The sequence below is a fragment of the Lissotriton helveticus genome, chromosome 7, assembly GCF_964261635.1.
Source record: "Lissotriton helveticus chromosome 7, aLisHel1.1, whole genome shotgun sequence".
NCBI lineage: Eukaryota > Metazoa > Chordata > Amphibia > Caudata > Salamandridae > Lissotriton > Lissotriton helveticus.
In genome coordinates, this window is record NC_136068.1 from 1,957,502,669 (window position 1) to 1,957,530,028 (window position 27,360).

At 53.9% G+C, this 27,360-nt stretch overlaps 1 protein-coding gene across 1 annotated transcript in view; it reads left to right on the forward strand.

The window, feature by feature from the left end:
* CLCN1 (chloride voltage-gated channel 1) overlaps nucleotides 1–27,360 on the forward strand; it is a 490,813-nt gene that overhangs the window by 341,535 nt on the left and 121,918 nt on the right. The window contains exons 17-18 of the mRNA XM_078654208.1: nucleotides 4,889–5,139; nucleotides 17,962–18,055. Coding sequence (XP_078510334.1) covers nucleotides 4,889–5,139; nucleotides 17,962–18,055 — 345 coding nt within the window. The remainder of the gene's footprint in view (nucleotides 1–4,888; nucleotides 5,140–17,961; nucleotides 18,056–27,360) is intronic.

Here is a 27,360-nt window from a genome sequence, read left to right on the forward strand (position 1 = left end):
GGATGTAGAGATCTGCAGGGACCCCGTCAGGGCCCGGGGCTTTGTGTTTACTTGTGTCTTTAATCGCCCTTTCGACCTCCAAGGTACTGAATTCCATTACCAAGTTGGAAGAGTCATGGGCACTATCAGATGAACCGGATGCTGTGGATTTATAAATATTTTCGAAGTGGCCTAACCATCTGCCATCTTCTATCACACAATCCAGATCAGTTTTTCCATCTTCGGAAAAAAAAGGCTGGTTAACAGTGGCCCAGAACTTTTTGCTATCTCGCAAAACATCCAAAGATAGTAGGTTTTCCCACGCTTCCTCCTTAATAAGAGATTTACGATTGAGGACTGCGATTTTATAATCCTTCCTTAGATTAGCCACTAAAAGCCTATCCCTAGGTTTTTGTTTAAGAGCTTTCAGCAGGGCGGTGTGTTTCTGCGAGCATTCTTTATTAAACCATTTATAAGTTTTCTTGTTCCTTTGCCCAGCAGACCTTAACTCCAAGTTCTTGGAGATCCTTGCACAAATCTCCTCATAGGCAGCCAAGACCTCAGATCCCCGGGCAGTTGGATCCAGACACACTGCCATATTGGCTTCGGACTGTTGGGCGAGTAACTAGAAGAATTGTTCGGGAACTACTTGCTCCCATTTTAGTCGCCTTCCCTGGTCTTTAGTCTTCAAATCCTTTGGGGCTACCACGTTTATCGATGTACGGGACCGAAAGCAATCTAGATCCAGCAACAAGAGAACAGGATTGTGATCACTGAAACTAGCGGTGACCACCATGTACTCGCGTGCCTTTGCCAAAACCCCAGAAGATACAAAAATAAAATCTATGATGGTGTTGGCATCTTTGCCCACAAAAGTTAGGGCTCTGGGATCATTCTTACTTTTATCAAGTTCAAATAAGTTTAAATTCGCTAAGAGAGACTCGAGACACTCACCCTCTGTTGTGTGCACGAAATGGGGAATGGCTTCTGTTGGTAGGCCCCCATATCTATCATTAAGACAGTCTCCCTCGCAGGGGTGGATGTTAAAATCACCCAGGATTATCATCTCTGGGGCAGGGGTGCAATCATATCTATAGGCTGACAGAAAATTTAATAACAAAGTCAGATGTTCATTCACACAGGAGGACTCCTTTGAGTTATAAAAATTAACCAATAAAAAAGTTTGGGAATCAGGTAGGGTCCACTCCACGACTAGTATGTTTGCGGATGCGGTATCAATTTGTCTGAATGCTCCTACCAGATCCAGGGAACACAGTGTTAATAGACCGCCTTTTGCTCTTCCTCTTGGACCAGAAACTGCGGGAATGAAAAAGCTGCAAAAGCCATCCAGTGCAAAGTTTGTTGTGGTATCCCATGTTTCTTGAAGTCCCATGATGGCGTATTGTTTTACAAACCCTTGCCATATAGGGTCTAGAGCCTTTGAACTTAAACCTGCCACATTCCAGGTGAGGATTTTACAAGGCGCCATAGGATCAGTGGGGGGAATAGGTATACTCTGGCTCTCAAGCTCCGCCGGACTCTTATCAAGGGTAAAAGGAAGATTACCTATGGGCGGATCTATTGTTGTCACTACCTCACAGGGGGAAGTTAAGATGGTCTGAGGTCCCCTTCCCTTTGGGGAGCCCTGTATATGTCAGTCAACCCAGTCTGTGTTTGAGAGACATTCAAAGCGATTCGCCATGGGGAGATACAAGGGATTAACAGGACCATTTAGCTGTTGGGGGTAATGATAGGGTTGAATGAAATGTGGGCCAAAGAAAGGTCCACCTTGCGGTGGTCTACTTCCTCTGTTCCTGACCAAATTCCATCCCCCGTCCCAACCCTCCTCTCGACCAGGGGTTTGTAACTCCCAGGGGAAGTTGGATTTCTGTCTAGGTTTACGGCCATTAGGTCCCTTAAACCAGCTCCATCGATTGTCCCTCTATCTACTGACCTTACTCTTCTGTCTTTCCCCAGACTCTATGGTCCTCTATCTACTGACCCTACTCTTCTGTCTTTCCCCAGACTCTATGATCCCCTATCTACTGACCTTACTCTTCTGTCTTTCCCCAGACTCTATGATCCTCTATCTACTGACCTTACTCTTCTGTCTTTCCCCAGACTCTATGATCCCCTATCTACTGGCCTTACTCTTCTGTCTTTCCCCAGACTCTATGATCCTCTATCTACTGACCTTACTCTTCTATCTTTCCCCAGACTCTATGATCCTCTATCTACTGACCTTACTCTTCTATCTTTCCCCAGACTCTACGATCCTCTATATACTGACCTTACCCCTCTGTTGTCACTCAGACTCTATGATCCTCTATCTACTAACCTTACTCTTCTGTCTTTCCCCAGACTCTATGATCCTCTATCTACTGACCTTACTCTTCTGTCTTTCCCCAGACTCTATGATCCTCTATCTACTGACCTTACTCTTCTGTCTTTCCTCAGACTCTATGATCCTCTATCTACTGACCTTACTCTTCTGTCTTTCCCCAGACTCTATGGTCCTCTATCTACTGACCCTACTCTTCTGTCTTTCCCCAGACTCTATGATCCCCTATCTACTGACCTTACTCTTCTGTCTTTCCCCAGACTCTATGATCCTCTATCTACTGACCTTACTCTTCTGTCTTTCCCCAGACTCTATGATCCCCTATCTACTGGCCTTACTCTTCTGTCTTTCCCCAGACTCTATGATCCTCTATCTACTGACCTTACTCTTCTGTCTTTCCCCAGACTCTATGATCCCCTATCTACTGGCCTTACTCTTCTGTCTTTCCCCAGACTCTATGATCCTCTATCTACTGACCTTACTCTTCTATCTTTCCCCAGACTCTATGATCCTCTATCTACTGACCTTACTCTTCTATCTTTCCCCAGACTCTACGATCCTCTATATACTGACCTTACCCCTCTGTTGTCACTCAGACTCTATGATCCTCTATCTACTAACCTTACTCCTCTGTCTTTCCCCAGACTCTATGATCCTCTATCTACTGACCTTACTCTTCTGTCTTTCCCCAGACTCTATGATCCTCTATCTACTGACCTTACTCTTCTGTCTTTCCCCAGACTCTATGATCCTCTATCTACTGACCTTACTCTTCTGTCTTTCCCCAGACTCTATGGTCCTCTATCTACTGACCCTAGTCTTCTGTCTTTCCCCAGACTCTATGATCCCCTATCTACTGACCTTACTCTTCTGTCTTTCCCCAGACTCTATGATCCTCTATCTTCTGACCTTACTCTTCTGTCTTTCCCCAGACTCTATGATCCCCTATCTACTGGCCTTACTCTTCTGTCTTTCCCCAGACTCTATGATCCTCTATCTACTGACCTTACTCTTCTATCTTTCCCCAGACTCTATGATCCTCTATCTACTGACCTTACTCTTCTATCTTTCCCCAGACTCTACGATCCTCTATATACTGACCTTACCCCTCTGTTGTCACTCAGACTCTATGATCCTCTATCTACTAACCTTACTCTTCTGTCTTTCCCCAGACTCTATGATCCTCTATCTACTGACCTTACTCTTCTGTCTTTCCCCAGACTCTATGATCCTCTATCTACTGACCTTACTCTTCTGTCTTTCCCCAGACTCTATGATCCTCTATCTACTGACCTTACTCTTCTATCTTCACTCAGACTCTATGATCCTCCATTGAGCTTGCCCTCCTCTTTGTTCTCAGACTCTATGGGGCATGTTTACTAGGAGAATGTCGGAGCATGGCGTTAAGGCAAGAAGGCTAAAAATGTAGCTGCCTAGCGCCAACATAGGCACCCTTGCACCGTAGTGTAAGGGTGCCTGCACTGCAGGGAAAGATTGTTTATGCGCAGGAAGGTGTCCCTTCCTGCACGGAAACAATCAGTGACTGCGTTTTGTAACTTCTGTGTGTGCTGCAGAATGCAGCACACATAGAAGTTGCAACTTGTCAATTTTTAATGATTGTTCTAATTGCAGGAAGGGACACCGTCCTGCACATAAACAATCAATGGGTGTTGCTTTTTCTATTTGTGCTGCACAATGTAGCACATATCGAAACAGCAAAAGCGAGTTAAAAAAAGGCATTTCTCCTCATTTTCCCAGGTTAAGACCAGGGGGCATATTTACAAGCCCCTATCGCCACCACAACGTCACTTTTAGTGACGTTGTGATGGCGATAGGGGCCTCACCTTTTTCAAAGGCAACGCTAAGCCACTTAACGTGGCTTAATACTGCCTTGTAAATATGACCCTCTTTCACGCTTTGCTTAGCCAGAAAGGGGTGGGCAGTGAGTGTTGCAGTCGGCGTTCCACCGCAACACCCATTGATTCTGTCGATGCCCCCTATGTACAAGGGCAGCGTAAATAGGAGGCAGCGCCAACATTAAGACCAGGTGAAATCCGATCTTAACAGGGCAAAACGAGGAGAAATGTTGTATTTCTCCTCGTTTTTGCTGTTTCTATGTGTGCCGCCTTGTGCAGCACACATGGAAACAGCAAAACACCAGTGACTGTTTAGGTCAGTGCAGGAAGGTCTTCCTTCCTGCACATACACAATCATTTAAAAGAAATGCAGTTTTGCAATTTCTAGGTCGTAACTGCGTCAAAACCATTACGCCTGCCTAATTGGAGGCATAAGGGTGACGCAGTGCAGTGTGTATAGGCCTCCCTTATGCATTGCTGGAGTTGCGTCATGCATGAGTTTTGCACTGACAGATACGTCAGGATTCTTGACGCATCTGTCAATCCTTGCGACATGGAGCGCCGTACAGTAAATATGGCGCATCCACAGTGTCGAAAGGAAGGAGCAGTGAAAAGTGTCACATCGCTGTTTTATCACAGCGATGCAACACTTTTCATGAATGAGCCCCTGTGATTCTCTATATACTGACCTATCTCTCCTGTCGTTTCTCAGAGTCCATGATCCTCCTCGGGTCCATAGAGAGGACAGAGGTCCTGGGCCTGCTGGATCGACACCTCAGTCCAGAGCGCCGCCTTATGCTGACCAGGGACATGCAGGAGAAGCTACAAGAGGCACCCTATGACGGTCAGCGGAGGCCTCCTAGAAGACGTCAAGGGTCAGCCTCACCGAAGACCAAGCGTGAGTCTTTCGCCTTCGTGGATGAGGATGTAGCAGCGGACGACAATGGCACTGTGAAGAGTGAGGTAAGTCAGGGCGAGGCATGAGACTAGGCGCGAGAGACAGAGAAAAAGAGAGAGTGTGTGTTGGACTTGGCCCTTCTGGCAGGTTCACCCCTAAACTTTTTGCTTTTAATGGTGACCTGGTGATGGTGATTTTTGGTTTCTGCGCACTTTCACTGTGTCCCAGTGGAAAGTGCGTGCGCACTCTGAGTGCATGTGGTGAGATAGGCCTGCCCTCCCATGGGAATGCATGGGGAATGTATGTGTCCCTGGTAGTTCCTGATGCCGGGGGTGTGCAGGCTCGAGTCTGGTATATGCGGACTCATGTGATTGAATGCTGCGCAATGATGTATGCAGCATGTATGTGTCTAGTGTGGAAGTGCCACTTCTACACATGGCCGTGCGTGTGCTGTAAAGGTGCTGCCATGTGACTGTCTGGAGCTGGCTGGGGTGCCAGGCTTCATGAGTCATGATGGGCCTTGGGTGTTGCTGCTGGGGGTGCGTGCGCAAACACTTAAGTCACATTGCCTCCGAGTTTAGCCTTACTGCTCGTGCTACGTTACCAAGGGGGTGAGCAGGGGTTTTCTTGGTGTGTAACTCCCTTGCCCTGACGTGGAAGTGGTGGTCTCTGACTGACTTTGGCGCAAGCCCTGGCCAGCCAGGGATCCCATTTCTAACATTGGCAGCAGCGGAAGGATCCGGATTTGTGTTTGCGCTGTACCACAGTGGCAACTGGCCGCACTACAAAACTCTGCATTTTAGATGACCACATTTTGGGGATTATTGTTTTTTTAAGTTCCATATTTTCTTCTCCTAAAGGTATCATTGTGTAATTGTGTCCAGTACATTTGTTCCCCGCCCTGCGCCCAGAGTTGGTACCTGTGTCACGTGTGGTCAGGTTGAGGAATCAGGGGTGGTAGAAACTGCCTTACCAGTCCGAGGGGGGGTTGTGTGTGGATGAATGGTGTGTTGCACTGGACAAGTGAGTGTGAGTTCTCTGGGATAGGGAACTTGCTGAATACCTTTGTGAGTTGTGTACTCCTGTGTTAAGCTCAGATCCCTAGTTTCCTGTGTAATCTTTTCTCAAGAACGTCCGCCAAAATGGAGCCTGCTTTTGATTTCAATGATCTAGCTATATACAGTGAGGGGGAGCTGGTAAGGTTCTGTGAAGAGAGAGACATAGGGAGGGGTGAGTCAAACGGTTACATACTTAGGGACCGGCTGGTCCAATGGCAAATGGATCAATAGGATCTTGAGCGCAGTGAGGAAAGGGCTCGGGCCTCACACCAGGAGGGTGGTGGGTCTGTTTGGAGCCCTGAAGATTCAGAAGAGGAGGAAGAAGATGACAGTACCTGGACGCCAGTAGAGAGTAGAGACCCCATAGATAGGGAGTCCCTTGCTGGGTCCAGCGTAGGAGGCAGCGCCTCATCCCTTTCCCTGTCCCCAGAGGAGTGGGAGGATAGGAGGAAAGAAAGGGAGCACCAGCTGGCCTTAGAAAAGCTCAGGTTAGAGCATGCCCAGGCTATGGCGCAGCTGGAGCTTAGGAAGCAACAGTTAGAGACCCAGAAGGTCTTGGCGCAGGAGAGGATAGAGGAGGTTGAGAGGGCCTCCACTAGAGGCAAAGTAGCTCTGGAGGGTAGACTATCCCCCTAGCGCAGTTGTAGTTTTCTGGACTCCCCAGGGAGGGTTAAGTCCAGTGGTGGCAGCTATCTAGACTTTAGTGCAAGAAGTCCCACTCCCAGTTCCCACAGTCTGGTACCTGTTTCCCCAGAGGAGGAGTATAGGGTGAAGTTCAGGGACAGTAGGAAACTGTCCCACCAGTCTTGGGAGGAGTTTGCAGGGGACTGTCAGTGTGCACTGATTGAGTGGTTAGAGGTTCCCACGGGACCTGATTTTGACAAACTGTTTGATCTTATTCTCAAGGAGCAGGTGCTCAGTCGTTGTTGGCCGGAGTTGCGACAACACCTGTTGAGGTTGGAGACCTTTGATCCTTGGGAGCTTGCAAGGGAAGCAGACAGATTGGAAAGTGCTAGAGGTTCTCTAGAGTCATTAGGCAGTGATTCCAAAAGTAGTGGTTCAGGCATCTTCCAGCCCAGCGTGGTGGAAGAGGCTCAGTGTAGCCCAGCTAGGTCCCAGGATAGCGAGGAGGGTATAGGGGCTCACTGCCTGGTTCAGTGGAGCAGGAGTGAGAGGGAGACCGAGGGTCCCCAGACACCCGAAGCCCTGCCTCAGGACTTGGATGGTTTCTGTTGGGAACACCAGGTTGGGGACCTAGGCTGTCCTGTTACTCCACTTGAGCAAGATCTCCTAGTGAGTAGAGGACCTGGAGCGTCTGTAACCAGAGCTCCTGTGGTTCTAGAGTCTGGCAGTACCGCTCCGGTAGGGAGGGTACAGGAGTCCAGCGTGAGGATGATTGGGGGATGAGTTCCCCAGTGGAAGAACCAGTGGGTCAGGGACTACCCAGTTGGGCTAGGATCCCGTGTAGTGACCATGGTGACACCACTTCTGTTCTGGGGGATCTTCGTGCACTGTCAGGTGGACAGGGGACGGGAGATCTGCGACAGACAGACAGTCACACAACATATGTGTCATTTGTTAACCTCAGGGGGATGGTGTGTACATCCCCAGAAGTCCTGGAGTGCCAGGCACTTATTCCTCCAAAGGTTTTAGACCAGAGGTTGGGAGGCCAGGTTCAGGATCCGCCTGACCTGAAGGGTAGGACGTCTGTAAGCAGCGTCCTGACCGGTTCATCTTCCAGGGGAACCTCTCCAGTTGGGAGAGTGCAGACCTCTGGAAGGGGGTGTAGAGGGTGGGAGAGCCCACCTCTGATCCCGGTGCAACCCGAGGGGTTAAACCCTGGGTTGGAATGGCATTCTAGGTGTACCCCTCGCCGGAGGAGTAGGAACCCTAGGAGAAGAGGTAGGGGGAGGAGAGCCTCCCCTGAGACTCCTGGTCCGCATAAGGGTGTAGACCCTAGGCGGGAGAACCAGTGGCAGTCTAGTCCTGTCTTGCAGACAGGAAGAGTGGAGAATGGCTACTATGTGCCAGGGGTTACTACCCCCCGCTCTGTGAATAGGCAAGGACCAGTGGCACCTGGGTGGCCCAGGGCCTGGTCCTGGCCGCGGACAGCTTGGGAATACCAGTGGGGTAGCCCAGGTGGTCAAGATAGTGGTTTTAGACGGAACCTGATGGGTTCACCGTGGCATAGAACAGGAGGGTGTCCCTGCAGTTGCTGGCCCGCGTCCGTGTTCTATCGCCCAAAGCAAGGAAGTCCATCACGGTGGTGATTGGTCTACCCTGCGTTTTGGCTGGAAGGGGGTTGTGTTGGACTTGGCCCTTCTGGCAGGTTCACCCCTAAACCTTTTGCTTTTAATGGTAACCTGGTGATGGTGATTTTTGGTTTCTGCGCACTTTCACTGTGTCCCAGTGGAAAGTGCGTGCGCACTCTGAGTGCATGTGGTGAGATAGGCCTGCCCTCCCATAGGAATGCATGGGGAATGTATGTGTCCCTGGTAGTTCCTGATGCGGGGGGTGTGCAGGCTCGAGTCTGGTATGTGTGGACTCGTGTGATTGAATGCTGCGCAATGATGTATGCAGCATGTATGTGTCTAGTGTGGAAGTGCCACTTCTAGACATGGCTGTGCGTGTGCTGTAAAGAGGCTGGCGTGTGATTGGCTGGAGCTGGCTGGGGTTCCAGGCTCCATGAGTCATGATGGGCATTGGGTGTTGTTGCTGGGGGTGCGTGCGCAAACACTTAACTCACATTGCCTCCGGGTTTAGCCTTACTGCTCGTGCCACGTTACCTAGAGGGTGAGCAGGGGTTATCTTGGTGTGTAACTCCCTTGCCCTGACGTGGAAGTGGTGGTCTCTGACTGACTTTGGCGCAAGCCCTGGCCAGCCAGGGATCCCATTTCTAACAGTGTGAGAGAGAGAAATCAACAAAAGAGAGAAAAAAGACAGAGTGGGAGCTAGGGCTGGAGTGAGAAAGAGAGAAGAGGGAGGCAAGAGAGAGAGGGGTGGGATGAGAATGAGACAGGGAGAGGTTAAGATTAGAGGGCAAATGCAAGAGAGAGGGAGGGAAGGAAGATAGAGTCTGAATAAAGATAGGAAGAGAGATCCGAAAAAAAGCAGAGATGATAAAAAGAAAAGAGAGGAGTCATTATCATAATATCAAAATGGACTTAGCAGCGAGGCCGCTGTAGCGCTTCAGCGGTTTGTCGTGTGTATTTTTAGTGCTCTTTCACTATAATGGTCTTCGGGGAGCTTTCAGCAGCGCAACACAACTTTAAAGTTACAGAAGTATCAAATCCTTCTTGGAACCTGCAAGCCCGTTCTAAAACCAACCCATTTTTAAGATACATTTTAAAGAATACACATAAAATCTCAAACTTATTTTTTCTGATAGAAACTGCAATTTATGCGCATGTAAAAGAAACGTTGTTTTCCATAAACCCTTGAACTATGGAAATGTAGCAGTTCTTTTCAACAATGCATCGAACATCGGATCCCTTTAACCAACCTTGTGTTTTATCAGTAATTAAATATTCTTCTCAATTTGCTAACAGCCAGACCCGCCCATGAATTGAGTGGAGATGTCACAGAGGCATCTCAATGGATGAGTACTGTTGGACCCGGCCTCATGGTGTGGTCCTACCCCTCCCGCATGGCGGGCCCAGGACAACATCGGCCCTCCATCGAGCCACGGTCACCCTCTGGACACAACCCTACACAAACTACCGACGAGAGCAACCACCCTGGCAAACCACGGCTCTCCCCCCTGGAACATGGCGTACCCTGCACGCCCCACCACTGCCGGTCCGGCAACCACTCCGGATCACCCCTACAGGCCCGACTCCAGCTTGGGCCCATCACGTCCCGAGCACGTGGCCTCGCCCGACTCCATCTTGGGCCCATCACGTCCCAAACATGTGGCCTCGGCCCCGGCCAAGGCCCCAGCGAAGCCCCGACATCGAGGCACCAAGATCCCCCCGGGTGGTAGAGTGGCCACTCAACGGATCCAAGAGGAGGGGAGTTTCGATGGCCCTCCAGCCGTCCCCGGATGCCTGGCATCGATCGCCCTCCGGCCTCCCTGGGCGCTGGCTCCACCCCTCTGCTGGGTGTCTGGACACCACCACCCCGGCCCCTCTGACCCCCAGGCGCGAGGGTCCGGACATCAAAGGACTCCAGTCCTATATCTGGGCCAGCGCTGGAGTAGGACGCCAGTTGTATCCTGGAGTCAAGAGCCCTGCTGACGCTGTCGCGGCTGACCCGAGAAGAACTCATTACCCTGAAGCCTGAACCCGTCTTTGGAGCCTGCTGGCGCTGCCGCGGTCCATCTTAGCTGAACCATCTTTGGAGCCTGCTGGCGCTGCCGCGGTCCATCTTAGCGGAACCATCTTTGGAGCCTGCTGGCGCTGCCGCGGTCCATCTTAGCTGAACCATTTTTGGAGCCTGCTGGCGCTGCCGCGGTCCATCTTAGATGAACCATCTTTGGAGCCTGCTGGCGCTGCCGTGGCCCATCTTCGCCGAAACCACCTCGAGGCCTGCTGGCGCTGCCGCGGCCCCCTCACCGTTAAAGACCATCTGTCGAGTTCTGCTGGCACTGCCGCGACTCGACCTCTCGGAACCCCCCGGCTCGAGGATTGAGAGCTGTGCGCAGGGTATCCCGTCCTTCCCCAGTACTGAGACTGTCCCGCTACCCTGTCCCTTATTTACGAGACTTTTCAGATCCCTCGATCTGCCTGTACATATCGCTGAAGACAAGCAACCTTTATTCTTGATAAAGCCTAAGAACTTATCCTCTTGTGTGGTGTCCATTTGTAGTGGTGTGGTTACTCTGCTGTATGATCCTAGGAGAGGACCCTCACCCAGGAGGCCTCTCGATAACGCTCGGCTACTTCTAGACGGAGAGGTGGACCTAGGGGTGGTCAGTCAGACATCTTCTGCCTCCCCCGGGATCACCTTTCTAACATTGGTGGCAGGTGGTGCGATCCGAGCCAACGCAAATCGTACAGAGAGTGATTCACCCGCTACCGATAAAAACACACCAAGACCATGACTACTCAAGAAACCAGACCGACTGCAGAATTCCGGAAAGAGAAAATGGAAGATTACAGTCATAAGGAATTGAAACAATTCTGCAAAGACCTGGGCATCGCTACCACTGGCCTAAGCACCAAGGAAGACTTTAAATCGGCCCTGCAAACATGGGTGGACGCCGAAGACACGCCACCCCAGAATGAAGATAACCCGGGCCAGAACGAACGCCCGGAGACCGACGCATCCCCAGCGGGGGACAGACCCGCAAACCTAGACACGGGCCTCTCCCACGAAGACGCCCGAGAAAGAGAGAGGAACCGGCTCCACGAACTAGAGCTAGCCCGACTCCGGCTAGACGGAGAACTACAGCTGGCGAAAAGAAAAATAGCCCTCGAGCAACTACGGCTAGAAGGAGACCTGGAGGAGAAACGAAGACAAAGAGACCTCGAAGAAAAGAAACTCACGTTCGAGCATGAGCGTGGCTTAAAGGAACTAGAGATCAAGGCCAAGACGAATGAGGCCAGCGCCTCCGGGGACAAGATCTCGCCCCCTCCTGTGGACACGAAGGTGCACATACCCAAGGATGTCGTCAAAGAGTACTATAAGAACGACGACATCCAACAGTGGTTCAAAGCCTATGAAGTAGCCATGACCGCCCATCGAGTACCCCTCAAGGACTGGGGCGCCGGCCTGTGGGGGAAGTTCGTCAACGAAGGAAGGGACGCCCTGCTAGAGCTCCCCGATGCCGAGATGACCTCGTACGAACACATGAAAACCGCCCTCCTCACTCGCTACGGACTCACCCCCGAAATGTACCGGCAGCGATTCCGAGACTGTAAAAAAATCCCCGGTACCACATGGGTGGAATACGTGAACTTTTATAGCAGAGCCTTCGAGGGGTGGATCAAAGGCAGTCAGGTCACCACCTACCAGCAGTTGGTCGACCTCATTATATGGGAACATCTTTCCAACAACTGCTTCATCGAACTCCGGCAGCATCTCCTCGACAGCAAACTGACAGAGCCACGAAAACTCGCTGTCGAGGCTGATAGATGGGTGAGCACCCGAGTCCCCCGGAGTCCGATGGGAGACTACGGCCGGGGATCCCCGGGGCACCACCGACCACGAGGCGGCAGAGGAGGCCAGAGCAGGGACCGAGACGCCCCCACGGGGTCCTCCCCTACCTCCACTTCGCCAGCCCTGGGCCGAAGGGGGGCCCCTCCAGCACGACCGGGGCCCCGCCCGAACGTTACTTGCCACAGATGCCAGCGGCCGGGTCACTCTGCTAATGATCCTCTCTGCCCGATGAACCAGCGACCCGGCACCACCAGTCCTCCAAACCGCCAGATGGCGGCCGCCGCCCTGGGTGAAGAAAGAGGCGAGGAAGAGGACGACGACCCCGAGCAGGCCAAGTGGGAGCCCGCCGCTATGTCGTTGGTGTGCCTGGGTGAAAGAGACATGATCCCCCGAGCCCCGATCTCAGGCAACACACAAAAGTACCGCCAATGGGTCACCATTAATGGACACCGGGCCGAAGCCCTCCGGGACACTGGAGCCAGCGTGACGGCAGTCCGCTGCCATTTGGTGACCCCTGAACAAATTTTGCCCAACGTCCTGTGCCCAGTACGGTCGGCGGACAACTCTGAGAGCTTGTGCCAGATGGCCCGTATCCCCTTCGAATGGGGAGGAGTGTCGGGCATGCTGAAGGTGACCGTCCGGGACGATGCCCCCGTGGACTGCCTCCTCGGGAACGACCTGGAAAGTTCCCCCTGGGCCCACGTCGAGCGGAGAGAGCATCTGGGGATGCTAGGCCTCCCCGAGTGGGCCTGTGCGACCACTCGATCCATGACCGCCCGGGCCTCCGCCCCGAACGAAGACACTCCGCCTGAAGAACCGGAGTGGCCCGCACCTCCGCCGCCCGCCGTCCCCGAGGACGCCGACCCTGAACCCGGGACCCAACCACGAAGACCTCACCGAGCTCGGCCACCTTCCCGAACTAGCCCAATGGCGCCAAGAAGGTGGCCCGACCCGCGAGCAGTTCCGGCAGGAACAGGAAACGTGTCCCTCCCTCGAGGGAATCCGACAACAAGCCGCCACGCAAGCCGCCGGAGACCCATCGGGGTCCCACTGGGTCTATTGGGACCACGATCTCCTATACAGCGAGCAGAAAATTGCCAAACTGGGGGCCAGCCGAGTGCTGGTGGTCCCCCTACGATTCAGAGACTTCCTCTTGAACCTGGCACACGACGTGCCCCTCGCCGGGCACCTGGGGCAGGACAAAACCTACAGCCGCCTGGTGACCCTTTTTTTACTGGCCGAAAATGCGCAACGATGTGAACAATCACTGCAGAACCTGTCCGACCTGTCAAGCCAGCGGGAAGAGCCGGGGGAAAGTCAAGGCCCCGCTCCAACCTTTTCCCGTGGTAACAACACCCTTCGAGCGAGTGGGGATCGACATAGTGGGGCCCTTGGACACCCGCACCTCTCAGGGACACCGCTTCATCCTCGTTCTGGTGGACCATGCCACCCGCTATCCCGAAGCCATCCCCCTCCGAACCATCACGGCCCCCGTGGTGGGCCGAGCGCTAATGGGGATCTTCTCCAGAGTCGGCTTCCCCCGAGAGGTCGTGAGTGATCGGGGCACAAACTTTATATCTAAATATATGCGGTCCCTGTGGCAACAGTGGGGGGTCACATATAAGTTCACCACCCCGTATCACCCCCAAGGAAATGGACTTGTAGAGCGGTTTAACCGAACACTGAAGGGGATGATCAAGGGCTTAGAAGAGCCGCTACGACGCAGATGGGATGTCCTGCTGCCCTGCCTCCTGTTTGCCTATCAAGAGGTGCCCCAGAAGTCCCTGGGGTTCAGCCCCTTCGAACTGTTGTATGGGCATCCTGTCCGAGGTCCCCTCAGCTTGGTCAAAGAAGGTTGGGAGACGGCTGTCCAAGATGCTCCACCAGATGTCTACCGGTACCTCCTGACCCTCCGCAACCAGACTCGGAAGTTCCGGGAACTTGCCGAGGCCAACCTGGAGGCCAGTCAGGAGGAGATGAAACGCTGGTATGACCAGAACACCTCGTCCATCGAGTTCGAGCCGGGCCAGCAGGTCTGGGTCATGTCCCCGGTCGAACCTTGTGCCCTCCAGGACAAATGGACGGGGCCCTTCAAAGTGGTGGAGCGCAAGAGCCCCGTCACTTACTTGGTGGACATGGAGTCCCCCCGGAACCCCCTCCGGGTTCTACACGCCAACCGGCTCAAGCCTCACTTTGCCCGCACTGAACTGAGCCTGCTGCTAGCTACAGATGACGGAGCTGAAGACGACTCCGAGCCCCTGCCTGATCTCCTGAGCACCACCGAGAAGGACGGCTCCGTCGAAGGGGTCACGCTCTCCTCTACCCTGACTCCCGGACAGCACCAAGACTGCCGAAAGCTATTGGGGCAGTTTGCAGACCTATTTTCCCTCACTCCCGGGGTCACCAGGTGGTGTGTCCACGATGTAGACACCGGGGACAGCCCGCCTGTACGACACCGGGCTTTTCGAGTTCCCGACCGAGTTCGGGCCTGCATTCAGTCCGAAGTTGCCAAGATGCTAGCTCTGGGGGTAGTCGAACCCTCCAACAGTCCCTGGGCCAGTCCCGTTGTCCTGGTCCCTAAAGCCGCCGCCCCCGGCGCACCCCCGGAGCTCCGGTTCTGTGTCGACTACCGGGGGCTGAATGCCGTCACCAGGACCGACGCCCATCCCATCCCCCGGGCAGATGAACTGATCGATCGCCTGGGGGCCGCCAAGTATCTCAGCACCTTCGACCTCACGGCCGGTTATTGGCAGATCGGCCTCACCCCTGCTGCCCAAGAGCGATCTGCCTTCTCGACCCCCGGCGGCCACTTCCACTTCAAAGTGATGCCCTTTGGCATGAAAAACGCTTCGGCCACCTTCCAGAGACTAGTGAATAGAGTGCTGGCAGGGCTAGAAGAGTTCAGTGCCGCATATCTGGACGATATTGCGGTATATAGCCTCCACTGGGACGAGCACCTGACACACCTCTGGGAGGTCCTGACGGCCCTCCGACGGGCCGGACTGACAATAAAAGCCAGCAAGTGCCAGATAGGCCAAGGGTCCGTGACCTATCTGTGGCACCAAGTAGGGAGCGGCCAGGTGGCTCCCCTCCAGCCAAAGATTGACGCCATCCGGGCCTGGGAGCCCCCGGTCACCCAGATAGCAGTCCAAGCCTTCCTGGGGCTCACTGGATATTATCGGCGCTTCATAAAAGACTATGGGAGCATTGTGGGGCCCCTCACAGAACTGACCTCCAAAAGACTACCACAGAAGGTGCACTGGACCCCCGAGTGCAAAGCAGCCTTCGAGATTCTAAAGACTGCCATGTGCACCGCCCCTGTGCTCCAGGCCCCCGACTACAGCCGAGAGTTTGTGGTCCAAACCGACGCCTCGGAGCACGGCATTGGGGCGGTCCTATCCCAAGTAAACCCTGAGGGAGTCGACCTTCCCGTGGCCTTCATCAGTCGGCGCCTGCTGGCTAGAGAACAACGATGGAGCACCATCGAAAGGGAAGCCTTCGCCGTCGTGTGGGCCCTAAAGAAACTCCGGCCCTACCTCTTCGGCACCCACTTCCAGGTACAGACCGACCACCGACCCCTGCGGTGGCTGATGCAGATGCGGGGCGAGAACCCGAAGCTACTGCGATGGTCCATCTCCCTCCAAGGGATGGATTTCACTGTGGAGCATCGCCCTGGCAACGACCACGCCAATCCGGATGGCCTGTCCCGGTTCTTCCGCCTCGGCGAGGAGAACCCCCAAGAAGATGGGTGACTCTCCCCTGCCTTCAGCTAGGGGGGACGCGTGTTGGACCCGGCCTCATGGCGTGGTCCTACCCCTCCCGCATGGCGGGCCCAGGACGACATCGGCCCTCCATCGAGCCACGGTCACCCCCTGGGCATGACCCTACATGAACTACCGACGAGAGCAACCACCCTGGCAAACCACGGCTCTCCCCCCTGGAACATGGCATACCCTGCACGCCCCACCACTGCCGGTCCGGCTACCACCCCTACAGGCCCGACTCCAGCTTGGGCCCATCACGTCCCGAGCACGTGGCCTCGCCCGACTCCATCTTGGGCCCATCACGTCCCGAGCACGTGGCCTCGGCCCCGGCCAAGGCCCCAGCGAAGCCCCGACATCGAGGCACCAAGATCCCCCCGGGTGGAAGAGTGGCCACTCAACGGATCCAAGAGGAGGGGAGTTTCGATGGCCCTCCAGCCGTCCCCGGACGCCTGGTATCGATCGCCCTCCGGCCTCCCTGGGCGCTGGCTCCACCCCCCTGCTGGGTGTCTGGACACCACCACCCCGGCCCCTCTGACCCCCAGGCGCGAGGGTCCGGACATCAAAGGACTCCAGTCCTATATCTGGGCCAGCGCTGGAGTAGGACGCCAGTTGTATCCTGGAGTCAAGAGCCCTGCTGACGCTGTCGCGGCTGACCCGAGAAGAACTCATTACCCTGAAGCCTGAACCCGTCTTTGGAGCCTGCTGGCGCTGCCGCGGTCCATCTTAGCTGAACCATCTTTGGAGCCTGCTGGCGCTGCCGCGGTCCATCTTAGCTGAATCATCTTTGGAGCCTGCTGGCGCTGCCGCGGTCCATCTTAGCTGAACCATCTTTGGAGCCTGCTGGCGCTGCCGCGGTCCATCTTAGCTGAACCATCTTTGGAGCCTGCTGGCGCTGCCGCGGCCTATCTTCGCCGAAACCACCTCGAGGCCTGCTGGCGCTGCCGCGGCCCCCTCGCCGTTAAAGACCATCTGTCGAGTTCTGCTGGCACTGACGCGACTCGACCTCTCGGAACCCCCCGGCTCGAGGATTGAGAGCTGTGCGCAGGGTATCCCGTCCTTCCCCAGTACTGAGACTGTCCCGCTACCCTGTCCCTTATTTACGAGACTTTTCAGATCCCTCGATCTGCCTGTACACCTCGCTGAGAACCAGCAACCTTTATTCTTGATAAAGCCTAAGAACTTATCCTCTTGTGCGGTGTCCATTTGTAGTGGTGTGGTTACTCTGCTGTATGATCCTAGGAGAGGACCCTCACCCAGGAGACCTCTCGATAACGCTCGGCTACTTCTAGACGGAGGGGTGGACCTAGGGGTGGTCAGTCAGACATCTTCTGCCTCCCCCGGGGTCACCTTTCTAACAAGTACTGAGCTACAAGCTGCAAATGGCAAACCTGAGACGTGTTTAAGAGTCGACAGAAGTGGGTGGCAATGTAAGTGCTGGCGGCCCACTAGCAGCACTTAATTTACAGGCCCTGGGTGTATGGTATACCACTTTACTAGGGACTTATATGTAAATTAAATAGACCAATCAGGTGTAAGCCAATCTTCCCATGTTGTAGGGAGAGAGCACAGGCCCTTTAGCACAGGGTAGCAGTGGTAAAGGGCTCAGAGTCCAAAGGCCAACAAAACAAATTCAGCAGAGCAGGAGGGCAGCAGGCCAAGGCGTTTGGCACAAGACGACGCTGAGGCCGACGGGACTAACATCAATGTTATATGGCATGGGTGATTTAAATCTAAGGGTGGATTTAGATCTCGGTGGACGGGTGACTCTGTCACAATGGTGACGGATAGCCTGCCCGCTGAAATATCAATCCCATAAGATAAAATGAGATTTACATTTCAGCGGACGGGATCCGTCACCGTAGTGACGGAGTAAACCATCCGCCGAGATGTAAATCCGACCCTCGATGTTTTATTGTTATTGTTTCTCATTTTCTAAATAATTCTTTTTATTTCTCTCTCATCGTAGGCTCCAACTACTCTCCCTCGTCTTTCGGATGAACCCAACGGCCCCGTGATTTCTCTCAAGCCTGTCGAGCAGCCAACGAGCACGGACCCCCAAGGTAAGGGGTGGAAGAGCTCTAGACTATTACAGGGTACACTCAAGGGGGTCAATGTCAGACGCCAGGTGTGCACTCGGCTATCTCTCGTAGACATATGTGACCAATCCCTCATCTTGGCTTCGAAAGAAACTTTGTGAAGTTCTGTCGTCCTGGGCTTCTGCTCTGGACGCTAACAAGCTCTGCTCATCACCACAAGGCACCAGGCCTAAGGACATCTTCAGAGGGGAGAGAGGCCTGGCTGTGCAGTCTTGTACTCACAGTCATGGGGTCCAGGACTGGATTCTGGGAGAACTACCAGAGGTGTTTTACAGTCGCACAATTACTGGGGTCACGTCCACTCCCTGGGAGATTGAGCAGATGCAGAGAGAGAGAGAGGCCGGGTTGGACAGCGATAGACACAGGTTCCAGGATTGATTCGTGGGAGATCTGGCAGAGGTAGGAAGAGAGGGGCCTGGATGGACAGCCTTGTACTAACAATTACGTGGGCCAAGACTTGACCCTCAGAGATCTACCAGACACAGGATGAGAGGCCTGAGTGTACAACCTCTTACCTACAACCAGAGGGACCAAGACTAGATCCCAGAAGATCGAGCGGAGCAGGGAGAGAGGTCTGAGTGTACAACCTCTTACCTACAATCATAGGGACCAAGACTAGATCCTGGGAGATCTACCGGAGGCAGGGAGAGAGAGGCCTGATTGTATAGCTTTGTGCTCACTGTGGGCCTGAGGACTCCTAACTTTAGGACTCCTAAACTGAGAAAAATCCTAACTTTAAGACTTTCGGTATTCAAAGAAGGTATTTAGTAATCCTAAATTTAGGACTCCTAACTTCTGTGAATACCGAAATGGGTAAGCGCCTTCTGTGAATATCAAATTGGTAGTAAGTTTAGGGTTATGTCTTAAGTTAGTTCTGTGAATTGGGCCCACCGTCACTTGCGCCAAGACTAGATCCTGGGAGATCTAGTAGTCGGGGAGAGAGGTCTGGTTGTACATTTTGATAGATACTTCTATCCGCCGATTCCTCACCCTTTCCATATTCTTCAGGTGTCAGATTTGATCCAGAAAATCTCAAACAATAGCTGTGCTCGCCAACTTCTGCTCCAGAAGTGGCGTGTGTGGCCACGCAAGCACACTCACGTCAGTTCTTTCTTTCCGCGCTAACGGACACGCTCCGTAAGTACCCACCATCATCTCTTCCGAGACAGTCTTTTCAATTTTGCTACAGAGTACAAGGAAATATGGCACCACCAAAACCTACAGGGCCGTGTGGGAAATATGCCAAAGACACGTCTGTGACCGCTCCGCGCGTCGTTTGCCTGTGGTGGCTGGGGTTGAACCCCAACTCCAAGGCCTGCAGTGACGGCGCCTTGAAGCAAACCAAAGCCATCCTGGATAGGGAGGGACAGCTGTTCATCATGGGGCTCAGCGGGACCCCACGTCACGACTGGTCGAGATCCAAGGGGGGGCGGGGTCCGGTCCCACTCACAAGGTCATTCACGTGACATATTACCGTAACTGTCCAAATCTTTGGTTAAGTCAGAGAACAAACACAAAAAGTCCCAGGGGGACTGTGTCTCTTTCCACCACGATTAATCTCCTGAGAGAGCGCGAGGACCTCAACTTACCTCCGGGGCTTCCTTCCAGAGCCGGTCCCTCTCGGAGCGGATTCTCACCCTTGTCCCAAGGCACCCTGAATATCTGGGGCTTTTGACGACGCCGAAGCAAATCGAAGATTTCTGTGATGCAAAGCTGTGGCGTTATGGAGTGTTACCAGCCCCCGGTGGGGGGCCTTCAGGCCCTAATGAACAGAGAGGCCGCGTGAATGGACTTCCACCAGGTCCGGCCTGAGCGCCAGTCTGACCCTCTGGTTCCATTCTGGGTCACAGACAGAGTTTGTTACTGGCACCCTGTGTGTGCCACATCCTGTGCTGGGACATGATCCACCAATGCTGGGTCCATGGACACCACAAGATGGCGGCGGCCAGCCCATAGTGCTGTGCGACGCTGGGACCGCGCCGCTCCAACTTCGACCAATGGCGCTCGCTTCTCTCATGGAGCAGCAGCCACGTGGCCACCCCTCTGACCCTGGCACAGTGTCCCTTCCCCTTGGATGAGCTCAAGTCCTACATGAATTGTTTGGCACAGATTCCGACAATGATGGCTTTGATCTTGGGGATGAGTCTGCCCGGCTCTATCATGAGGATCACTGGTATGAAGCCTTCCAGGGTGCCAGGAGCAGTTGCGGCTCCTGCAGCTAAGCGTGTTGGGGCGGGCGGGGTGCAGGGGGGGAGTCGACAGACGATGGAATAAGGAAAATAAAATAAATAAATCCTATTTCGTCTACTTCTCCCCCGCCCTGCCCCACCGCACTTACGTAGAGGACCCGCGGCTGGCCAGAGGTCTGCACCCCTCTCCAGACCCCGGGTTGGTTTTGCCCCTGGTCCTGCCAGAGAGAAAGCTGCCTCCTGTGCGATGGAGGCATGGCGGCTGAGAGAGGTCCTCGCTCTACAACTCCCTGCTCAGGGACTTGTGTCTACGGCCTCATCTGAGGTCCCCCGGGCTGGTCAAGCAACTTCTGAGCCCTCATTTCTCTTCTACAAGGCTCTTAGAGACTCACTTCTGGGGACCAGGGCTCAACCCTCTCCAGGGCCCCGGTGTTAACCGGCAGGTTGCAGGCGTCATCGCCGTGCTCCGGGAGACCCAGACATCCTCACCCAGCACCTCACTCCTGAGAGCCTGCGGTACCGGCTTCGGCCTCATGCTGAGCCCGACCTCATTCCTATCTGCTTCCCCTGACGGGGACTCGAAGAGGAGAGAGACTTCGGGAAGTGAGTTTCTTGTCCACACGTCTTGCCTCTCACTCTGTGAATGCCAGCTGCCTTTCAGGATGCTACACCCATCCTTTGTGGACTCTGTGGCCCGGGAGTTGCCTTAATGTACCTGAGTAAGAGCCGGCCATCCCCTGTTAGGCCATACAGGAGATACGTGATGCGGCCACGTTCACCATCCGATGTGGGCTGGATACCACGGACTCTGTAGAGCCAAAGGCACGGGCGTGGCCCTTCGCAGGCATGCCTACATGCGGTACCCTGTATTCTTGGGGGTGCCCAGGCCAGTCTCATGGAGAGGCCCTTCGATGGTTCCTGTTGTTTAGGGGATAAAGCTGGCCTGGCCCTGGAGTGCTTTAAAGATATCAGGGCCACAGCGAGCTCGCGGGGCCTTTCCTCCTCCGCATCGGCCCCGTCACCTGTGTCGCTCCCTCCTCGCCTCTGGTAGGGGTCTCCAGCATCGCCAGCAGATGCAACCAGGACAGCGAACCCCACATCGGTTTAGAGGCAGCGACCGCGGTACTCACAGACCTCGTGGACAACAAGGGCAGCGGGCAGCCCCGGCTTCAGCCCCCCTGCTGCCACTGCCCCAAGCCTCGTCAGCGGGCATGTGACATGGCACAGCAGCCCTGTCGGAGGGAGGCTTCGACTTTTTAAGGCCAGGGAGGGAGATGATAACTTCGGACAAGTGGGTCCTGCAAATTGTTCGGCGTGGTTACTCCTTACGCTTCCTCCCAGCCCGGCACCCCTTCCTCCACCCTGAGCAGGGGCGTAACAAAGGCCCCCGCAGCCCCCGCGAGGCAGGGGGGGCCCCGCTTACCCATACTGGAGGGGGCCGCCTCAGCTCCTACTGATGTGAGTGTGCAGGCCCCTTTAGCATATCTTGCGGGGGGCCTCCTCACGTTTTGTTACCCCGCTAACCCTGAGCGCGGCCGACGGGCGTCGCCTGTCCCTGCTGCAGCAGGAAGCGGCGGCCCAAGGAGCGGAACAGAGGCGACGGCGCCAGACATTGGTTGTGGTTGTTACTCCTGCGGCTTCAGGTGTTTTCAGGCTGATTTTGGAAAATGTGATTTAAGGACATACCAGCAAGGGAATTCGTTTTAAACAAATGCAATTGTTTACAGAGGTCAAATTGTGAAATTATCAAAATTAATTGATCTGACTGAACCACATTGGGATCTGTACTAAATTTATCTCAAACAAATCTATTTCTGAGACATGTAGCAAACAATAAAATGAGAAAATAGCAACACAGGTCATTTTTATATATCAAAAGATTCTTTTATATATGCAAATATTAAAATCTCAAAGGGTACGAATCATATCAAAGATTCAATCAAAGGTTCAACTGCCGAAGGAATAAATGAATTGCCCTCTCTAACATCTGAATAAAACGTCCAATCAAAATGAATAGGTGACAGTTGACTCCAATTGCTCTTATAATGAAAGTCAAATGCATAATTAATAACCAGCGATGAGATGGACTTTACAGTCAACGTTTCGGTCTTATGTTGTTTACTTGCAAGACCTTCTTCAGGACAACATGTACTTGTACCGGTCACCCCCTTGTAGAGGCTGATAATGACAGGACTTCCAAAGGATTGTTTAGACGACACGTGGACCGTCACAATTTCTTTAGTAAGGGAGGAACTTGTCTTAACTATAGTCCCACAGACTCAAATGAGATGGTAGTCGTCTACGCTTTCTGAATCTCCTGGAGTCTTGCCTTCAGGTATATCGATGTTTCAAATACAGCTTCTGTTAATGGTTGCTGTATTCCTTCTTATGCGCGATTGAATCTGCAGAGAGTGCGTCCAATAGGTTCAATGTGGCCGAATCGGTAAAATGACTTTTATTTTTGAAATTTATGAAAACAGGAGCTATTTTGGAACAAAAATGAGGAGCTGGGTTATATTAGCTCTGAAAGGTACTAGTCCGTCAGTGCCGGACTCACCAGTCTGTGGCTGGAAGGGCCGCCCCCCTGCACCCGGCTGCAACAGGGGGCAGCGCTGAGTGCACCTGAGATGGGGCAGGCCTGCTGCCGCTGGTGAGGATTATCAGGGGCCTTCATCGGCTTCCTTGGACACCCTTGCAGCCGCCGGCCACCCACTACAGGGTTTAGGGTGGGTCAGGGCTGCAGGTGTCGTGTCCGTCCCAACAGAGGGTGATGTCCTGAGCTGGCTGACAGGGGGCAGTGCTGATTGCACCTGAGGAGGGGCAGGCCTGCTGCCACTGGTGAGGATTATCAGGGGCCTTCATGGACTTCCTTGGACACCCTTGCAGTCGCCGGCCACCCACTACAGGGGTTTAGGGCGGGTCAGGCCTGCGTGTGTCGCGTCCGTCCCAACAGAGGGTGATGATGTCCTAGGCTGGCTGACACGGGTCGCTATTCGTGAGTCCATCTGGGTCAGTCCGCACCACAGGGGTGTCGCTAGGGTCTTTGCTGCCCGGGCGGTCCCTGAGTTTCCTGCCCAGTGACGGACGGTGCAGGTAAGAGTGCGCGGGGGGAGTCGACAGACGACAACGAGGGAAAATAAGAAAAAGAAAACTTACCTTCTTCTCGCCCCCCAAAAAGTGCCGCCCTGGGCTGACCGCACCCCCGGGCTCCCCCAGCTGTGCCACTGCTGCACCAGCCACACCCGCACACCTGATGCCAGATACAAATCAAGTCATGTCGTCCGGGGCTGCCCAGAGAGAGTTATATGACTGCTCAGTCCCCCGGGGGCGGCCCTCGCGCTGCCCACGCATCCAGACCACGCAGGGGGCGGCCCTCGCGCTGCCCACGCTCAGACCACGCAGTGGGCGGCCCTCACGCTGCCCATGCATTCAGCCCACGCAGGGGGCGGCCCTCGCGCTGCCCACGCATCCAGACCACGCAGGGGGCGGCCCTCGCGCTGCCCACGCATCCAGACCACGCAGGGGGCGGCCCTCGCGCTGCCCACGCATCCAGACCACGCAGGGGGCGGCCCTCGCGCTGCCCACGCATCCAGACCACGCAGGGGGCCGGGCACCGCGTCACTTGCCTGGGCTGCAGGGTGAAGTAAAAAACATGAATCCATTCTAGCTCCTAGAGCTGCGGCCAGGACTAATAACCAACCAACTGTGACCCAAACAAGCATTGGAAATGCAATCGGTCTCGCATTTATTTGAGTTTTACAGCTATTGGCAGTGTAAATGGCAATGAATGCAACTGAACACATTCATTGTATTTCACCAGCTTAAAAAAATCAATGCACCATAGCCATAGAATCACCGCCAAGAAAACAACATCTCACTGATGAGGCTTCACACTGTCTCATGCCTTGTAGGACTACAAAGAAGTGGCCTCAACACCTCCCCCAGCTGCAAAGCATTAGCGCCAACTGTGGGGGAGTGGAGTTAAAATTCATCTCAAAGTGGGAAAGGGGATTATTTTGCCCCCCCCCCCATCTTAAGATGGGGACCCAGGTGATGCCCTGAAAAGGAGAAGCCTGCCGTGCGGGTGATTCTGTGGTGGTCCCATCCTACCAGGACCACCACAGGCTGAGCTATGGGAACAACGCGTTTTGGATAAAGGGCCCCACAAAGCGTTATGGGGCGAGTTCCCCTGGTGCGGTGAATAACATCGGATTGGTTCCCCTTCTGAGCCGTGAGAGCCACAGTGAAGAATCCCTTTACTTGTCTTTCCTTCCTGTGGCCTGCGGCTCCTTTCCCTTCTGTAAATGGGCACAAAAAAGCATTTGTTTGTCAAAAGGCTTTTTTTTGTAAAATCGCCCCGTGACGCGCTTCCACGATGTCGGCCGCACCCCGTTCTTTACACGAGCCGCGTCTAAAGAAAGAGGCACAGCCGCCATTTTAAAATTAAAACAAGAAGGTGTTGGGAGAGAACCTGTCCTGCCTGCAACAGCTGGCAGGAGAAATCCATTTACCAAAAAAGCTGAAGTAAAGATCAGAGGGGAGAAGACTTGAACCGTGGGAGATTTATCAGAGGCCGGGAGAGAGGCCTGGGGGCAGGAATGGATCCTGAGGGATCCAGCATAGCACAGAGAGAGTTCTGGGGGCCAGGAATGGATCTTGAGAGATCCAGCATAGCACGGAGAGAGGCCTGAGGGCCAGGAATGGATCCTGAGAGATCCAGCATAGCACGGAGAGAGGCCTGAGGGCCAGGAATGGATCCTGAGAGATCCAGCATAGCACGGAGAGAGGCCTGGGGGCCAGGAATGGATCCTGAGAGATCCAGCATAGCACGGAGAGAGGCCTGAGGGCCAGGAATGGATCCTGAGAGATCCAGCATAGCACGGAGAGAGGCCTGGGGGCCAGGAATGGATCCTGAGGGATCCAGCATAGCACAGAGAGAGGCCTGGGGGCCAGGAATCAAGTTCAAGTTCAAGTTCGGGCATTTGTATAGCGCACTACTCACCCAGAGGGTCTCAAGGCGTTAGAGGAAGGGGTTCATTATTTGTCGAATAGCCAGGTTTTCAGTTCTTTTCTGAAGGAGAGGTGATTCTGAGTGAGGCGGAGGTGGGTGGGGAGTGAGTTCCAGGTCTTGGCAGCCAGGAAGGAGAAGGATCTGCCACCCATGGTGGATTTCCGGATGCGCGGGACTGCGGCAAGGTCTTGATTGGACGATCTTAGTTGGCGGGTGGGTTTGTAGAAGGACAGTCGAGTGTTGAGGCATTCGGGTCCTAGATTGTAGAGGGCTTTGTGTGCGTGGGTGAGAAGGCGGAAAGTAATTCTTTTGTTGACGGGAAGCCAGTGGAGGTCTTTTAGATGTCCGGTGATGTGATCTTGGCGCGGGATGTCTAATATGAGTCTCGCTGATGCGTTTTGGATGCGCTGGAGTTTTTTCTGTAATTTTGTTGTGATTCCGGCGTAAAGCGTGTTACCATAATCCAGTCGACTCGTGACCAGTGCGTGGGTGACAGTCTTTCTTGTCTCGAGGGGGATCCAGTGGAAGATCTTTTTGAGAATGCGAAGTACGTTGAAGCATGAGGATGAGACTGCGTTTACTTGCCTGGACATCGAGAGTCCAGGATGAAGCCAAGGTTACGTGCATGGTCTGTGGGTATGGGTGCTGTGCCCAGAGCGGAAGGCCACCAAGAGTCGTCCCAAGCTGAGGGGGAAGATCCTAGGATGAGCACCTCCGTTTTGTCTGAGTTGAGTTTTAGGCGGCTCTGTTTCATCCATTCAGCTACTTCTTTCATGCCTTCGTGAAGATTGGTTTTGGCGGTGTTGGGGTCTTTGGTGAGGGATAGGATTAGCTGGGTGTCGTCTGCGTAAGAGATGATGTTGAGGTTGTGTTGACGCGCAATGGAGGCGAGAGGACTCATGTAGACGTTGAAGAGGGTGGGACTGAGTGAGGATCCTTGGGGTACGCCGCAGATGACTTCGGTGGCCTCTGAGTAGAATGGGGGGAGTCGGACTCTTTGAGTTCTCCTCGCAAGGAATGAGATGATCCAGTCCAAGGCTTTTCCTTGTATTCCAATGTTGCTGAGGCGTTGTATAAGGGTACTGTGGCAAACTGTGTCGAAAGCGGCGGACAGGTCGAGTAGGATGAGGGCCACTGTTTCTCCGTTGTCCAGGAGTGCTCGGATGTCGTCGGTCGCTGCAATGAGGGCGGTTTCGGTGCTGTGTTTGGTTCGAAACCCGGATTGAGATGGATCAAGGGAGTTGTTGGATTCAAGGAAGGCGGCGAGCTGGCTGTTGACGGCTTTCTCGATGACTTTGTCCGGGAAGGGGAGGAGGGATATGGGTCGGTAGTTTTTCAATTCTGAGGGGTCTGCTGTGGGTTTTTTCAGAAGGGCGCTGAGTTTGGCGTGTTTCCAGCTTTCTGGAAAGGTGGCAGAGTTGAAAGAGCAGTTGATGACATCGCGGAGTTGGGGTGCGATGATGGAGTCAGCTTTGTTTAAGATGTGGTGGGGGCAGGGGTCAGAAGGTGAGCCAGAGTGGATTGAGTTCATGAAGCGAATAGTGTCTTCAGTGGAGATTGGGTTCCAGGAGTTGAGGTAGTTAGTTGGTGGAGTGGGATCTGAAGGGGGTGGGGCGGGTTGATCGTTTGGAGAATTCTTGAAGCTGTTGTGGATGTCGGCAATTTTGTTGTAGAAGAAGGAGGATAGCGCATCGCAAAGGTCTTGGGAGGGAGTGATGTCGTTAGATGCTGCGGTGGGGTTGGTGAATTCTTTGACGATATTGAAGAGTTCCTTGCTTTTATGAGTGTTGTTGTCGAGACGATCCTTGAATGCTGATTTTTTGGCGGAACGAATCAGTTGGTGGTGTTTGCGGGTGGCTGTCTTGAGGGAGGCCATGTTGTCTGAGGTTGGGTTTTTTCTCCAATTCTTCTCCATGGTGCGGCATAGTTTCTTGGATTTTTTAAGGTCATCATTGAACCAGGGAGCCTTTTTGCTGGCTGATTTCAACTGGTGCTTTTTCAGGGGTGCTAATTCGTCCGCACTGCAGGTAATCCATTGCCTGAGGTTGGTGGCCGCTTGGTCTGGGTCC